The 17500-nt window shown below is 44.6% G+C and overlaps 1 protein-coding gene across 1 annotated transcript in view; it reads right to left on the bottom strand.

Moving 5' to 3' along the window:
• LOC136177319 (ankyrin repeat and fibronectin type-III domain-containing protein 1-like) overlaps positions 1 to 17500 on the bottom strand; it is a 55435-nt gene that overhangs the window by 21707 nt on the left and 16228 nt on the right. Inside the window, exon 6 of the mRNA XM_065950048.1 lies at positions 111 to 148. Within this exon, the coding sequence (XP_065806120.1) occupies positions 111 to 148 (38 nt within the window). The remainder of the gene's footprint in view (positions 1 to 110; positions 149 to 17500) is intronic.

Raw genomic sequence — 17500 nt, 5'->3', positions numbered from 1 at the left:
TTAGAAACACAGAGCGGCCGGAGAGATGAAGTTTCAGCGTGCAGAGAAGAAATCAGAGGAAATCAGCGTTCTGGGATCAGAGGAGAAGGAGGTAAAGAGACAGGACTTACTTTTTCCTGCCGTCGTATCGTCCAGCAGGTCCCAGACTCTGTGGAGGAGAAACACAGAGAAAATTGAACCATTTGTATGCAGGATCATGACGGGCCATAATCAGGCCTCTGTCACCCTCCACACTAATGTTTGTGCAGAGAGAAACACATTAAAGACACAAACAGGAAGTATGGACCCCGTGAGAATAATCCAACAAAGAGTCATTAAATAAATACTTCATCGGTTATTTAAATTGAACTCAGTGTTAGATACACTGCAGGCTGCAGAGACCTTTATTACACCTCTGAAGATCAGTTTGTCTTTGTTTTAAAGGTCCAGTCAGTGAGCTGTGTAGAGTGAGATGATAAAGGTATCTTACTCTCTGATCATTAAGGAAACATGCTATGTTGAAGTGCTGGCTTCTCTGACAACAATGCAGCAGCCAGTATGTCCTCCTTCTAACTTTAGATTCTGCTCCTGAATGCTCTGGATTTGTTTGGACCAGAGAAGATAGGCGCTTTTAAGACACACCCCCACACGGCCGTTTTGGACGCCCCTCAGTTTGTCAGGTATGAGAGCAGTTATCAGGTCAACAGGTGTTGCAGCGATGGAAGCGGTCAAGAGAAGTGGTTCAGATAGAAGTGATTGTACCCGACCTAAAAAGCCTCTGCATGTTTCTAATAAGCTCCACGAGCAGAAACGTGCTCAAACTAGGATCAATATTGGAGATGCTTTTGAAAAATGGAGAGAGGTTAGAACACAGAAAGGTTTACAGACCCATGCAGAGCTGGATAAACACTGAAGCTTCAGAGTCCACCACATGGTGACCTAAATTTAGACTGCAGTACCCATTATAAACACTAGGGGTCAGAGTTACATACTGCTCCTTTAAGAGAATAAAACTATTCAGTAAAGTTCAGGGAATGATGGTGGTCTGAAACATACAGAAACACGATCTACAAATAAAGATTGATTAATTATCTGTCTGTGTTTTTTAGTTTCAGTCCTCCTTCCTCTCTTTTAGATATTGTTTTGTTAATAAGAGCAGTAGCAGGAAGCGTTGGCGTTGTCATCCTCTGATGGAGAACATGCCTCTCGCCCCCCGTCGAACCTGAAATGAGGTTATCGCTCTGAACCCACAGGGAGAGATCTGCAGCGTGTTACGCAGCTGCACGCGCTCAGTAACACTCAGCAGGCTGACAGTGTCGGATCCCAGAGACACAGATTTAGAGAACATCATTAACGGGATGATCAGAGTCGTGACTGTGTTAGAGTCCGGACTAACACTAACACATTTCTTCAGCCTGGAGGAGACTCGGGGACTCGAGAAGCATGGTGTCTGTGAAGACAGGAACTGATTGGACAGCAGGACGGACGCTGGAGGTGTGAGGTCGTATGAAGCAGGAGTCACGGCTGATTTCACTTTCTATTCTTAGAGCTGCAATTATAACAAGAGGATAGAAAACGGGGCCGAGCAGAGAGAGCGTTCATTTCTGTACGGTGGCCTTTTAGGACATTCCAGACTGAGCCGAGATTACTCACATCACCTGTGTTTTTATAATCATTTAAAATGAAAAGTTAGCAGGCTATAGAGCGCCACTGGAATGAGTCCTAAAACCAGGAAGTAAGTTAGCATGTTAGCGCCATGGGGTCTAACGTCTAAAAGTCAACGTGGATTTTGAATGTGTTTGTGGTTAGACTCCTGAAATAAGGTCTGTGGTTAACACAAGCTGAAGAGATGTTGGTGTTTTGTTAGAGCACATAAACTACGTTAGGTAATACCTCCACTTGTGAAGTTTGAAGTTTTTACTCGTCTTTAAAAAGGCGGTTGCTAACAAGCGGCTAAATGTGACTACAGTGGTTGTCGGGGACATTAAAGGTCATCACGCCGGACACAGAGGGCGGGAACTCTCTCACTAGTCGGAGATGTCTCCTGTAGGTTTAATCTTTAGGTTCAGGTGAATATTATGTTAGTAAACTATTTATTAAACTACGTGGATTAGTTTATCAGAGATCGTCTGAAGCATAACGCTAGTGACGTCACAATCATCCCACCGTGGTGTCGTTAGCTTTAGCATAACGTTAGCTTTTTACTTCTGTCGGCCGCATTAACGCTTCAAACATCATAAAGATGGCGTTCATCTGTGAAGATTATCCTGCTGAACAAAACGCCTACGCTTCAGAAACGTGTGTTTAACACAGAGATTATTTATTAATGATCCAACATCCAATGAAAACATCCCAGAGGAGGATTAGACCCCATGGAGATGATACATCAGGGTCTACAAAAATACGTCATATGGTTTGTTCTCTATACAACACCAGAACTCGATTCGATCGAGTGTTAATCTTTCAGTAACTCAAGCTTCGATTCCACATCGATTTTTAAATTCAGACCGATTGAGGATTCACAAACATTCCCAGTTTGTTACAAAGAGGTTTTTTTTATCTTGAGATCTTGAGACCAACACCTATTTCGAGTACTACTCCACTAGTAACCGGCCTGACCACACTTCTCTCTGCAGATATTTCAGTCTGAGATCAGAGTGTCCATCCTGTTCTCTCACTGAGACACAAAACGATTCCTCCTCAGTCTTTATCTTTCTGTCCCTCCATCTGTCTCAAAGTTTAAAGTGTTACCTTCACTTCCCCTCCTCTTTCTCAGAGCTCTGATTCATCCAAAGTTCAGTTCCATTTCCTGCCGTTTGTTCGGCTTCAAGGACGTTTCTCCCCTGACCCTCGTGTTTTCTCTAAGCCGACTCCTCAACACGTTGGACTGTTCTGTTTCCTGCTCGAGTTCAGCTCAGGCTTCTGTGTTAAATCAAATCTCTCTCACAGTAAAATGAGGCTGTGATTTGCCTCGGCTGGACGGAGCGTGCCCCAGCATGACGACCTCCTCAGAGGTTACCTCCCGCTGTGTTGAAACGTAGAGAATCCAACTCTTTTGTCCACAGCAGGCTGGAGAGATTCTTGCTTTTAACGACGGCAGCTGCGTGCACAAGATGGCCGCCGGTGAGCTCAGCGTCTGTGTGGAGTGTCGCCGGCTTTGCATGACCTCAAAAAGTACCAACCTGGTCGCACGATGCAGTATGACCATGAACATCAGGGGCAGTGTTCCTCTTTTTGACTGATCTGCTGATATTTCACCGTTAATAAGAGAGAATCGCTTTGAGATCAGCACTGACTCATTGGTGCAAAGTTTGAAACACAGCCTCTGATTGGTCAATAAACTCAACATAAGACGCTGTGTCCCATTCCAGGCGCTACATCCTTCAGAGGGGACATTTGAAGACCAGTTGTCACAGCGACGCGTCAAAGGCGGCCCTATTTTGAAGCCTCGTCCTTCTTTTCCCAACCAACAAACGACCAATGCATCCTCTGCAGCCGAACATCTCCCATGATGCATTGCACGCCTATTCAAACGAGTTGAGTGGAAGAAGACGGGAATAAAGTTTTCAATTCCCCGCAGATATTTGTCCAACAAACGTGTCTTCAGTGTCAGACGTCACTTTCACCGCTTCTGTTGACGCTCTTCTGGATAAAATGTGTTTGTGATAATTGCTGGATGCAGTTTGAAAGGATGTTATTAAACCAAATTATCTTCAGCTTTTTGAACATTTGCCGAAAACTACAGAAAACATTTCTCATCTTCAAAGCCAGACAAATTAGAGTTGTGAATGTCAGATTTAAGAAGAGGTTCAGCCTAAACACATCAGCACATTTAAAAAACATGTCAGAGGGGGAGGCTTCACAAAAGGTTACAGAACCTTTGTTTTGTTAATTCCTCCTCGAACAAAAGATGATCCACTTATTACAAACTCTGCTGATGTGAAGTGAGTTTGTACATTTCTTGTCTTGGATATGCACCCACTATTATTCTCCCTTTAAAAGGAGAATCTTGAAGGAGCTCTATTAAACTCACTGTCACCATGAATGATGTCACTCTGGGACGCCTGTTGAGCAGCGTTATGAGATGTGAAGCTCAAAAACCTCCTTTATGTTTCTGATACTGGCGTCAGTAAAATCCCTCATTTCAGCCTCTGCCTGAAACGCTTCATTGTAGCCAATGTAGAGAGCGTCCAGGTGGGCGTGTCCTATAACTTTGCTCCATGCTTTGCTCTGATTCGTCGGCAGAACCTTAGGTCTTGCCACGTTCTCGTAGCACATTGTTCTCGTTCAGAGCAGCAGGAAACCACATCCAGGGAAAACGCCAACATCTGAGTATGTTGTTTTTAAAAACATTTTTTTGTTTTGAGGTTTAGTTTGGATATCCAACATTGTAAAGTTATATGTATTTCAAATAATGATCAGCAGATTAGATCTCTTGAAAGAAACATTGTTCTGTTGCAATGCATATTGTATGAAGGTTCTTCTTGGCGTGATATGTTCAGGATGTAACCGTGGCGCGCAGCAGATCAGTGTGTGTGTCACGTCTGCATCGTGTTCCTGACATCACGCTCTCTCGTCTGACCTCACGCTGATCAGAAGCTCCGCTCTCGCTCTCCATGTCACTCTGATGATATTTCTGTGAATGTCATCACCTCCTCCTTCTTCTTCTTCTTCTTCTTCTTCTTCTGCTCTGAGAGGAGACGCACGCTCTTTCATGTCAGAGGATGTCCTCTCTCTCTCTCTCTCTCTCTCTCTCTCTCTCTCTGAGAGGACGCCACAGGCTTCAGTTAAAGCTACTGGCTGATTGGTTGCAGCGCTGAAGAGTCTGACCTTTCCACTTCTTCAGTGTGTGTGTGTGTGTGTGTGTGTTAGGTCAATACCATGAGCAGAGTGCATCAATGTACTTTTAAATATCAGGCTTCCTGCAGAGAGAATTCTATTTTTATCCGTTTGCTGATGGATTCGATGTTTCTGAATGTTGATTTTATCTCGACCACGTGGGAACACTTCCAGATCCAGACCCGAAATAAAACTTCAGATACAGTTTAGTTATGATTGATGAAAAGAACTTCATCGCAATGAATCGATACTCTAACTAAGAATTTCCACACACATGTAGTCCACGCACGCCGTTCACTACTGCCGCCGTTCACTGTTATCAATGCTCCGTCTCCAGAGAATGTCAGCAGCGGCACGACGCTCTGCTCATTTTCAAACACGCTGTGAGGTCTATTGACAGCTGTCAGGCTCTGTAGAAGATGACCCCTGACCCCAGAACGCTCAGTTACACATGTAACGCTAACGGAGTGGAGCTATTGTAGCCTCGAACAAGTACCAACGTCAACAACGAGTACCAACGTCAACAAGTACAAACATCAACAACGAGTACCAACGTCAACAACGAGTACAAACATCAACAACGAGTACCAACGTCAACAGCGAGTACCAACGTCAACAGCGAGTACCAACGTCAACAGCGAGTACCAACATCAACGAGTACAAACATCAACAAGTACCAACGTCAACAACGAGTACAAACATCAACAACGAGTACCAACGTCAACAACGAGTACCAACGTCAACGAGTACAAACATCAACAAGTACCAACGTCAACAACGAGTACCAACGTAAAACAGCGAGTACAAACATCAACAAGTACAAACATCAACAACGAGTACCAACGTCAACAGCGAGTACCAACGTCAACAGCGAGTACCAACATCAACGAGTACAAACATCAACAAGTACCAACGTCAACGAGTACAAACATCAACAAGTACAAACATCAACAAGTACAAACATCAACAAGTACAAACATCAACAACGAGTACCAACGTCAACAGCGAGTACCAACGTCAACATCGAGTACCAACATCAACGAGTACAAACATCAACAAGTACCAACGTCAACGAGTACAAACATCAACAAGTACCAACGTCAACAACGAGTACAAACATCAACAACGAGTACCAACGTCAACAGCGAGTACCAACGTCAACGAGTACAAACATCAAAAAGTACCAACGTCAACGAGTACAAACATCAACGAGTACCAACGTCAACAGCGAGTACAAACATCAACAAGTACAAACATCAACAACGAGTACCAACGTCAACAACGAGTACAAACATCAACAAGTACAAACATCAACAACGAGTACCAACGTCAACAGCGAGTACAAACATCAACAACGAGTACCAACGTCAACAACGAGTACAAACATCAACAAGTACAAACATCAACAACGAGTACCAACGTCAACAGCGAGTACCAACGTCAACATTGAGTACCAACATCAACGAGTACAAACATCAACAAGTACCAACGTCAACGAGTACAAACATCAACAAGTACCAACGTCAACAACGAGTACAAACATCAACAACGAGTACCAACGTCAACAGCGAGTACCAACGTCAACGAGCACAAACATCAAAAAGTACCAACGTCAACGAGTACAAACATCAACGAGTACCAACGTCAACAGCGAGTACCAACATCAACAACGAGTACCAACGTCAACAACGAGTACAAACATCAACAAGTACAAACATCAACAACGAGTACCAACGTCAACAGCGAGTACCAACGTCAACATTGAGTACCAACATCAACGAGTACAAACATCAACAAGTACCAACGTCAACGAGTACAAACATCAACAAGTACCAACGTCAACAACGAGTACAAACATCAACAACGAGTACCAACGTCAACAGCGAGTACCAACGTCAACAGCGAGTACCAACGTCAACGAGCACAAACATCAAAAAGTACCAACGTCAACGAGTACAAACATCAACGAGTACCAACGTCAACAGCGAGTACCAACATCAACAGCGAGTACCAACGTCAACATCGAGTACCAACATCAACGAGTACAAACATCAACAAGTACCAACGTCAACGAGTACAAACATCAACAAGTACCAACGTCAACAACGAGTACAAACATCAACAACGAGTACCAACGTCAACAGCGAGTACCAACGTCAACGAGTACAAACATCAAAAAGTACCAACGTCAACGAGTACAAACATCAACGAGTACCAACGTCAACAGCGAGTACAAACATCAACAAGTACAAACATCAACAACGAGTACCAACGTCAACAACGAGTACAAACATCAACAAGTACAAACATCAACAACGAGTACCAACGTCAACAGCGAGTACAAACATCAACAACGAGTACCAACGTCAACAACGAGTACAAACATCAACAAGTACAAACATCAACAACGAGTACCAACGTCAACAGCGAGTACCAACGTCAACATTGAGTACCAACATCAACGAGTACAAACATCAACAAGTACCAACGTCAACGAGTACAAACATCAACAAGTACCAACGTCAACAACGAGTACAAACATCAACAACGAGTACCAACGTCAACAGCGAGTACCAACGTCAACGAGCACAAACATCAAAAAGTACCAACGTCAACGAGTACAAACATCAACGAGTACCAACGTCAACAGCGAGTACCAACATCAACAACGAGTACCAACGTCAACAACGAGTACAAACATCAACAAGTACAAACATCAACAACGAGTACCAACGTCAACAGCGAGTACCAACGTCAACATTGAGTACCAACATCAACGAGTACAAACATCAACAAGTACCAACGTCAACGAGTACAAACATCAACAAGTACCAACGTCAACAACGAGTACAAACATCAACAACGAGTACCAACGTCAACAGCGAGTACCAACGTCAACGAGCACAAACATCAAAAAGTACCAACGTCAACGAGTACAAACATCAACGAGTACCAACGTCAACAGCGAGTACCAACATCAACGACGAGTACCAACGTCAACAACGAGTACAAACAACAACGAGTACAAACATCAACGAGTACCAACGTCAACAACGAGTACCAACGTCAACGAGTACCAACGTCAACAGCGAGTACCAACATCAACGACGAGTACCAACGTCAACAACGAGTACAAACATCAACGAGTACCAACGTCAACAACGAGTACCAACGTCAACAGCGAGTACCAATGTCAACAGCGAGTACCAACGTCAACAGCGAGTACCAACATCAACAACGAGTACCAACGTCAACGAGTACAAACATCAACAAGTACCAACGTCAACAACGAGTACAAACATCAACGAGTACCAACATCAACAGCGAGTACCAACGTCAACGACGAGTACCAACATCAACAACGAGTACAAACATCAACGAGTACCAACGTCAACAACGAGTACCAACGTCAACAGCGAGTACCAACGTGAACAGCGAGTACCAACGTCAACGACGAGTACCAACGTCAACGACGAGTACAAACATCAACAACGAGTACCAATGTCAACAGTGAGTACCAACGTGAACAACGAGTACCAACGTCAACAACGAGTACGAACGTCAACAACGAGTACAAGCGTCAACAACGAGTACAAGCGTCAACGAGTACGAACGTCAACGAGTACAAGCGTCAAGAATGAGTACCAACATCAACGAGTACCAATGTCAACGAGTACCAACGTGAACAACGATTACCAACGTCAATGAGTACCAACGTCAACGAGTACCAATGTCAACGAGTACCAACGTGAACAACGAGTACCAACGTCAACAGCGAGTACCAACGTCAATAGCGAGTACCAACGTCAGCGACGAGTACAAACAACAACAACGAGTACCAATATCAACAGCGAGTACCAACGTGAACAACGAGTACCAACGTCAACAGCGAGTACCAACGTCAACAGCGAGTACCAATGTCAACGAGTACCAACGTCAACAGCGAGTACCAACGTCAACGAGTACCAACGTCAACGAGTACCAACGTGAACAACGAGTACCAACGTCAACAGCGAGTACCAACGTCAACAAGTACCAACGTCAACAGCGAGTACCAACGTCAACGAGTACCAACGTCAACGAGTACCAACGTGAACAACGAGTACCAACGTCAACAGGAGTACACAACTTAACGCAGCATGTAATGAAAGCCCGACATGCCGACACATCCTTTCCATCCATTCTGAGCTTAGAAAGGAAGGGTTAGACACACACACACACACACACACACACACACACACACACACACACACACACACACACACACACACACACACACACACACACACACACACAGTCAATCTACCTGGAAAGCTTCACCACTGTACCACTAATTTGAACTAATATAACCTCTCCCTCCCTCTCTCTCCCTCTCCCTCTCCCTCTCTCTGACGGCTCGGCCGATTGAGTCTGACCGCAGACAGCTGACCCCCCCCCCCCTCCCCCTCACCTCTCACTTCACCTCGCTAATTCGAACAAGGCTTTATTTTGATATTAGTCGGGGTCGGACTGTAGCGGGCTTGTTGGCCCCTCGGCGGAGGTTAATTAGCGGCAGAAAAGCCACCATTCATGAGCGGGCGCGGAGCCTGCAGACGGGGGAGGCCGAGACGTCCCTCCTGGCAGACGCCACCGGGCTTCTGGCAGCCCTGAGCGCTGCCTGGCAGGCTCGCCCACGGCGTGAGTGACAGGCTGAGTGGCGTGGGCAGAGCGAGGTTGTTTTTCAACACCACTTGTTTTTTAAACGATATAAACTGTCATTCTATTGATCAAAAGTTTCAAAAAATACGGGAGCTTTCAAAAAATCTGCAGATCTTCAGTCACACTTTAAACCACAAGAGAGAGAAAGAGAGTGTTCCGGCTTATTTATACAAAAACATTGGAAACGTTGCCGCCATTTTCCTTTTTATGAATCTTTATGAAAAATTGTATTCCTCAAAGAGCTTTGGACTTTTATTAGTGTTGCCATGGTAACTGAACAGGTATTGCTGTCGTTTGGTTTGACTACAAACAGATCGAAGTTTAAAAATCTGGAATGGTGTCGATGCCAGTGCAGAGCGGCGAGCGCTACCTGGAGTCAGAGCAGACAGGTGCACAATGGGACACACATACCTGAGAACTCAACAGGTAAAAACTCATCAACACAGAAACTGTTCAAACTGAAGAGTTCATCCTCTGTCAGTTAACTTTAAGACTCACAGATCAAACTTTCTTCTTTTTTTTTAAACTATGAGACGCTTTTCTTTTTTATTTCCAGACAGAAGATTAAAAAACGAGACGGCGCGTCCTCTTCTGTTTAAAGACGCTGCTCATTCTGAACCTCTGATGTTTAGGCTTGTTTGACACACTCTATATTTGACCTCTTTTCTCAGACCTCCCTTATCTCCCTCCATTCTTCTGGGAACATTTTCTTTAGTTTTCTGTACTGAACACTTTCATGAACGCTTTAAAACAAAGGTTCTCCAGCGGTGAGTCACAGAGCAGTTTGTCAATGTGGAGAAACCTGGCTGAAAAAAATGTTAGAAAAAGTCTATGAAGCAACTTTGAAAAACCACCCAACCCTTTCTTCACCTAATACACCCTGTCTGCTTTTTTCTCTCAATCATCTTGTGCATGTTTGAAAGCCTCTCCTCAGCTGGAAGTGAACAGCACCGTGAGTCGGGGGACATTTTGTTTAAGCTCCTTTATTCTCCGGTGTGATTTTTGTGAGATTTGGTTTGGAGCTGGGGGATCGCTGGTTCGAGTCCCGGTGCTGACCGTGCCTGTAAATTGGTCTGGTCACTGCTGAGGTGCCTTTGAGCCAAACTGCCTGGGCTCTCTTTCATGTGCAGCCCCCCCCCCCCCCCGTCAGTGCATGTCCACAGCATCCTGTTCTGCATCTGTGTGTGTGACATGTTCTTCTCTTAACCTGCACACTTCTCTTTAAGAGTCTGTCCTGCATGAGATACAGTTTTTATATTAACCAAATGCTGCTTGATGTGTATCCTGCAGGCTTTATGTATTTTCTCCTGTGGCTGCTCACCTGTCTGCTTCATTACTGTCAGGATATTTCTATTTGTAGCTTTTAGTGATGTTTGAATTTTTTTTTTTTTAGGGAGCCTTTTCTAAAATCAAGAACAACAGATGAAAATTAGCCTTTTGGCTAACTCTGGCACATTTACTGAAATGTTTATTAATATGCAATGTCCCTGTAAAATAAAAAATAAAGAAAGAAATAAAAAGAGTTGTTGTTGTTGTTGTTGTTGTTGTTGTTGTTGTGAGGCTCGACTAGTTGAGAACCATGCGATGCTTTAAAACATTATTGTAGTCCTGCTCTCTGTCCATGGCCTCTCTAGTTTGTGTTCTTGTGTATCTCTAGTTTCTGTGGTTTACGTTGTCACTGTGCTCAAGTGAAGAAATCAAAGCGTTGGTCCTGCACGCTGTGATTCATTCATCCCTCTGAAGAGTTGGAGGAACATCATCACACCCAGCTTCATGAGTTCTGTGCAGCGTCGTGTTCACACAGCGACTCAGATGAGTCAGTTTACTCGCCGCTTTCACAGCCAGTCATCATCACAACGACCGCCATCGTTCATGGATAAAAAAACAAAACAGATTACGTCTCAATAATGAGACAAATTTAATATGGTTTTAAAAGTGACAAAAATCTGTCATGTGGGCTCAGAGGTAAAGGTGATACTCAACACACACAGTACCCATCTGTCCCAGACATCCTCCGCGGTGATTACAAACGACCAGAGGTCCCCGGGGGAACACTAAGACTTAGGACTCCTTTCATCAAGACGGATTCATTTTGACTAGAATCATATCGCTGAGACATCTCCACCTCCAGGAGAAGCTGAGTGTGTGTGTGTGCAGTCCTCACACACACACACTCCTGAGGTGGAGGAGGAGGGGGGGGGCTCTGCGGTGTGTTTTTCTTTGGGATTAGTCTTAATAAGATGGCAGGCTGAATTTATGGCGCTCATATTTCACGGTGGGCTGATTCATGGAGGATTGGGTGCAGCGCAGCAGCTTAATGGATGTTCTGACTGCTGCTCTGATATGATTAGCCCCGCGGGACTCGGCTGCTTAATACACCACTGTGAGAGTGAGTGTGTGCGCACGTTTGTGTGCAAAAGACGGGCCAGCAGAAAAAAAAGAAGTAGGAGTAAACAGGACGCGCGCACAAATCCCTTCCTGTGCTGGATTCATGTAGAGAACATGTATTTCTATTGGTCATGACAGAACGCAGGCGCCGGCTGTCAGCGGGGGTTTGCACCTCACGTCACCGCGTCTCAACGAAAACTAACTCATCACGAGTTTATAAATCAATAAAGGACAGCGGGAGACGTCTGTGATAATGAGTGTTTCATTAAGACCACGTCTACACCATCCTCTGAAAACAGAATCCTATTTCATCTTCAACGATTTAACAGAAAGTAGAGACAAGAAAACATATTTATATTTTCATTTCATTGTACAGTGTTAACCTTTGTTATTTAGTTTGTATTATTATATCTTTGCTTTAATAAAGTGTATAACTTCTGTAAAGTTTATTTTAATTTACTTAGCTGTTACTACAACTTTTTATTTTTTATTTGTACTTTTCTTCTCTTTTTTTCTATTTTATATATAATTTGAACTTTTTTGTAGAAGCTGTACCTGTGCAAATACCTGTCCTGTACCTGTGCAAATACCTGTCCTGTACCTGTGCAAATGGCAATAAACATCTATTCTATTAGCCGTCGAGCACCCTGACCCACTAAATGACTAAAACAGCTGTAGTGTACACTCCAGGCCAGTAGTTGGCGCTGTGACTTTGTGATGAAACAACACACACATGCACACACACTTTTCTTTCTGGAGAGCAGGGAGGTGTGAACAAATGTCTAACACACGACAACAAGAGAAACTGATGACGGGGGGTCATGACAGTCGAACTACACTGGAGTCCGCCATTGTTGTTGTAGTCCAACTATTTTACAATTCACTTAGCAGACGCTTTTATCCACCAGATATACATCAGCGAGTAAGTACGACACTAATCCATTCACACACCACTACCGAAGCAGAGGGAGCAATGCGGGGTTAAGTGTCTTGCCAAAGGACACATCGGACATGTTGCTCAGCTGGGGATCGAACCCTTGACCTTCCGGTTGAGAGGCGACGACATGTCTCTGTTAGGATAAGCAATAACCAGGGCTGTGAAATGATTTGCACTTTTAATCGAGGGGCGGCGGATGGCCTAGTGGTTATGTTGTTTATTCCATGTACAGAGGCTAAAGTCCTCGTCACAGCGGCCGTGGGTTCGAATCCGACCTCAGCCCTTTGCTGCATGTCATCCCCTCTCTCTCCTCTCACTCTTGTCCCGTCCATCCTGCTGTGTTGATCGTCCGACTCAAATTTAAATGTCTGTGTTTACTCAGGAAGAGACACGAGCAGGTCACACAACCAATCAGAGGGATGAAGAGGGACAGACGCCGACAGGAGATTGATTCTGTGTCTGAACACACACACACACACACACACACACACACAGAGCATATTTTGCAATGTGCAGGAGTCTGTCTGCAATTTTTAGCAATTAAAAAATGTCTTGTTGCCGTGGTATCAAACATCGATATGGTTTGGTTTTTACTAGAATCACATCAAAGATTATAATTCTGCTATCGTGACGCACTTCAGAGCGTCTCTCTGCAGCAGCTCCGCTCACAGTGTGGATCTCCTGCTGTAATAAAACTCTGATTTTATTTTCCTGATGGAGGAGGTGCAGCGATGCAGCTGCAGGCTCACAGTCACTTTCATTAAATTGTCTCAGCTCGTCTCAGAGTCTCCATCCTCGTTTGAAAGCCCTCAGAGAGAAACACACAACTCCACCAGGATTTATTTCTTTACTGCACTGTCAGAGTCACAAAGCAGCAGCAGAGACCAAAAACATCCTCACATACAGTATGTAGTCCAAACTCCAGAGGAGGACGAGCTCGCCCCCTGCTGGTGCTAAGGAGACACACAGCTGCAGATACAAACTGCTACAAAAGAATCAAACATTGAGACAACCTTAGTTAGGGTTAGGGTCATGCACCCCTGAACATTTATAGAGGATTTCAGGAGGTCTGCCCCTGAAATCCTCCTGATCTGGTTTTTCACACATGCACCTCACAGCGGGAGACTCTCCCCGTCAGACAGGAGGGTCACTGAGAAGCCGTAAAGAGAAGACGTAGTAATCAGTCTGATGTAGGCAGACCTGAGGAGTCTCAGGAGGATTCACCGTCCTGAATAATGCACGGAGCTGCTTCTACATCCACCACCTGCTGCGTCCTCTCCACACCTGAACAAACAAACTCTCCACCAAAACAAAACAGGACTTTCCCTCCTGTTTTACGACGGAGAGGTAAACAGGAGGGGATGTTTGTGTCTCTGTGCTGTCTCAGGGACGCCTGTGTTGCCTGGAAATCTTTTATTTACTGAGACATCGGAGCAGAAAGTGACCAGCTGCACCTCTGCTCTCATCCTGAAAAATGTTCCTGAACGCCTCCGTCTGCTCCTGGTCTGTTCCAGCCTGACACTCACTCTCTCTCTCTGAAAATCTACAGGTGCAAAGGGGAATCCATCAAAAACTGCAATACACTGGCAATGTTTTCATACTGAAGCATCGTCAACGTGTTTGTGCACTTCAGACGGTGTTCAGGAGTTAGCCTGCAGTTTTTGGTGATTGAAAACAAGAAATAGTCCAATATTTGGCGCCTAGAATTCTATTTTTGTTACATGTATCAATATGTATGTATTTTTACCCCTAGTGTTTAAAATGGGTACTGCAGTCTAAATTCTAAACATCATAGAGAGCTGTCTCCCCCCCTCCTCTCTAGAGTGGATGCTCACTCAGGTCACCATGTGGTGGACTCTGAAGCTTCAGTGTTTATCCAGCTCTGCATGGGTCTGTAAACCTTTCTGTGTTCTAACCTCTCTCCATTTTTCAAAAGCATCTCCAATACTGATCCTAGTTTGAGCACGTTTGGTCAGTGAGCGTGAGAGACCACTGGCTCACTGAGTGTCAGAGCAAAAACAACAGAGGACCAAAGGGACTCTACTCTACTTTTATTTACCCGCCTCTGTGGCTGCTAGGATGAGCAATCAGTGTTACCTCATGTGCACAACAACCAAACCTGAACATTTAGAGCTGCAATGAAGGTGTTGAACGTAACACCGGAGCCGACTTTGAAGCCGGTCTACCGCCCACCACTAGCTGACACTGATGGTATGAGACACACTCGACCTTTCAATCACACACTCATATCCTCCAAAGATCCCACTCAGAGCTTTAAAAAGACACCAAGCAGTCATCGTGTTTACTCATGGGAGAAATCATTTCTGAGTCATTAATTATAGAACCAGAGCATGATTCATGAAGAGTCTCAAACTGAGAGGTTAGATTGAATTAACCACAAACATGTAACACAGCAGACATGTAGTGACTGCTCAGGCTTATTTTGATGGATTTGTCTCCTTAAAAAAATAAAATTAAAAAAACTGCTAATCTCGGGGTTATGTCATCCACGTTGCTGATTGGAGGAGAATTAAACAACTGTCACCAAATAAACCAAAACACAGATTTAGTTCCTTCAAAAGTCTGCTCTACATGTTCTCACAGAAGAAGAAGAAACATCAACTCACTAAATGTAGGAACAATCTACAAACAACAACTTAAATGAATCAGTGACAAATCAGCCTGAGTCACCATAAACCACAACTTGAATTTTGTTTGCATCATCTCTGCACGTGGCGTGCATCAAGACCACAGACTGTAAATATTCAAGTTTGAAGCCTGAGTGACGTCCCCCGTCTGTTCCTGCAGGGGGCGCTGGAGTCCCATCGATGGCGGTCTCCATGCTGGAAATGCTGTCTCAGTCTAACTTTCAGTCAACCTAACGACAGGCTGAGAGCTGGAGCTGAGGCGGGTTTTAAACCTCCTGACAAACCGTTACACCGCGCCCACCTGTCAATCAGGTCAGCTACACGCCTTATTGTGAATAACTCTTATCCTTCATCAAATCAAAACTGATGAGTGAGAGGAAACCACTTCCTGTCAGCACCTGTGCTCTGCCTCTGGTCACTTCCTGTCGGCACCTGTGCTCTGCCTCTGGTCACTTCCTGTCAGCACCTGTGCTCTGCCTCTGGTCACTTCCTGTCGGCACCTGTGCTCTGCCTCTGGTCACTTCCTGTCAGCACCTGTGCTCTGCCTCTGGTCACTTCCTGTCGGCACCTGTGCTCTGCCTCTGGTCACTTCCTGTCGGCACCTGTGCTCTGCCTCAGGTCACTTCCTTGTTTCCTCCTCTCTCTCTCCTTGCTCGTGTCCTCACAGACGTCATCATCTGCTTCTCTCCTGGTTCTTTTAACAACTTTAAAAAGTTTAAAATCAACTTGACTCCCCGTTTGATGTTTTCAGTCACTTAGCAACAGAATGTTCTCGACTTGTAAAGATGTGAGGCCGCCCTAGCCTGTGAATTCTTAAACACTGTGAGTGTGAGTCTGTTTTTGATACAGACGTTTCATAACCACCTTTGTGATTATATTAAGAACATTCAAAGTTCTTTCTATCCTCGCTTTTTTGATTTCCTCTGGATGAAAAGTCAGTCGTCCTTCAATGTTGACGATGATAACTTGAGTTTAAAGTGACTTTCTTAAAGTCATGCTCAGCATCTCTTTAACACTGAGAACTCGTTTTACTCATTATGTCATTATGAGTATTATTAGTCTGTTGTTGTTTACATTCAGGAGTTAGTGAAACAAAAAGATCCAAACGAGCGCAGCTGACTTAACGAACCTTAAGGTGTAATAATAAGCAGCTTTAATAAAACAGAATTAAAAGAGGAGCGTGAGGCAGCAGAGAAAGAATAAACGAATGGGAATAAAAACACAACTTCTCACACTGTGATAATAAGCGCTGTCTGTCCCTTTAAATATGTAAATGAGCTGTGTCTGACCACGCCCCCTCTCTGGAAGGGCTTGGGTGTACTCGGTCTTTCTCTCTCCATGTCCTATTGTTTACGGTGGGAAGGCAGACTCAGAGGGCAGAACAAACACCTAGCTGTGGGAGTGTCACCCACCTGGGGGAGGGGCTACTGCCCTTTGTGATGTCATGAAGGGAAAATCTCCAAATGGCCTGTTTGAGCACACATTTTCTGAAAAGTGGAGCAGGCAGAAGACGGAGAGGATGGACTTTTCTCATCATTGGGGGGTTTGTAGACGGACTAGAGACACATGGGGGGAAGTGGATTTTTTATAATATGTGACCTTTAAGTGTGAGCGCCCTTTTTTGAGGACTTAAAGCTTGCCGTCAAGCGTGCTTGGTGCAAAGTGAATCGGGGGCGTGTCCGACTACTTTTTGCTAGTTCCATGGCAGCGGATGGGGGAATTGTTTATGAGCTATTGTGCTGGGCGTTAAAATGAAAACTTCGAGCTGTGTGCATGGAGGTCACTCTTCTGCACTTTAGATGTGAGATGACTAAATGAATCGTTCTTTCATTTACAGCTTGTTTTATTTTCAGCTTCTCACAAACACACTTTGCTTCACTGTGAGTGTGTCTGACGTCAAAGAGTTCCGATCTTTGTCCTTCAGCTCCGAGCCGACACATTTTCTGTTGTGATTTTATTAAAATCCATCGTCCATCTGTGCTGCAGCCTGCAGAGCCAGCTGTGTGTGTGT

This window comes from Labrus bergylta, chromosome 21 (genome assembly GCF_963930695.1).
Source record: "Labrus bergylta chromosome 21, fLabBer1.1, whole genome shotgun sequence".
Classification (NCBI taxonomy): domain Eukaryota; kingdom Metazoa; phylum Chordata; class Actinopteri; order Labriformes; family Labridae; genus Labrus; species Labrus bergylta.
This window is presented reverse-complemented; position numbering and strand designations above follow the sequence as displayed.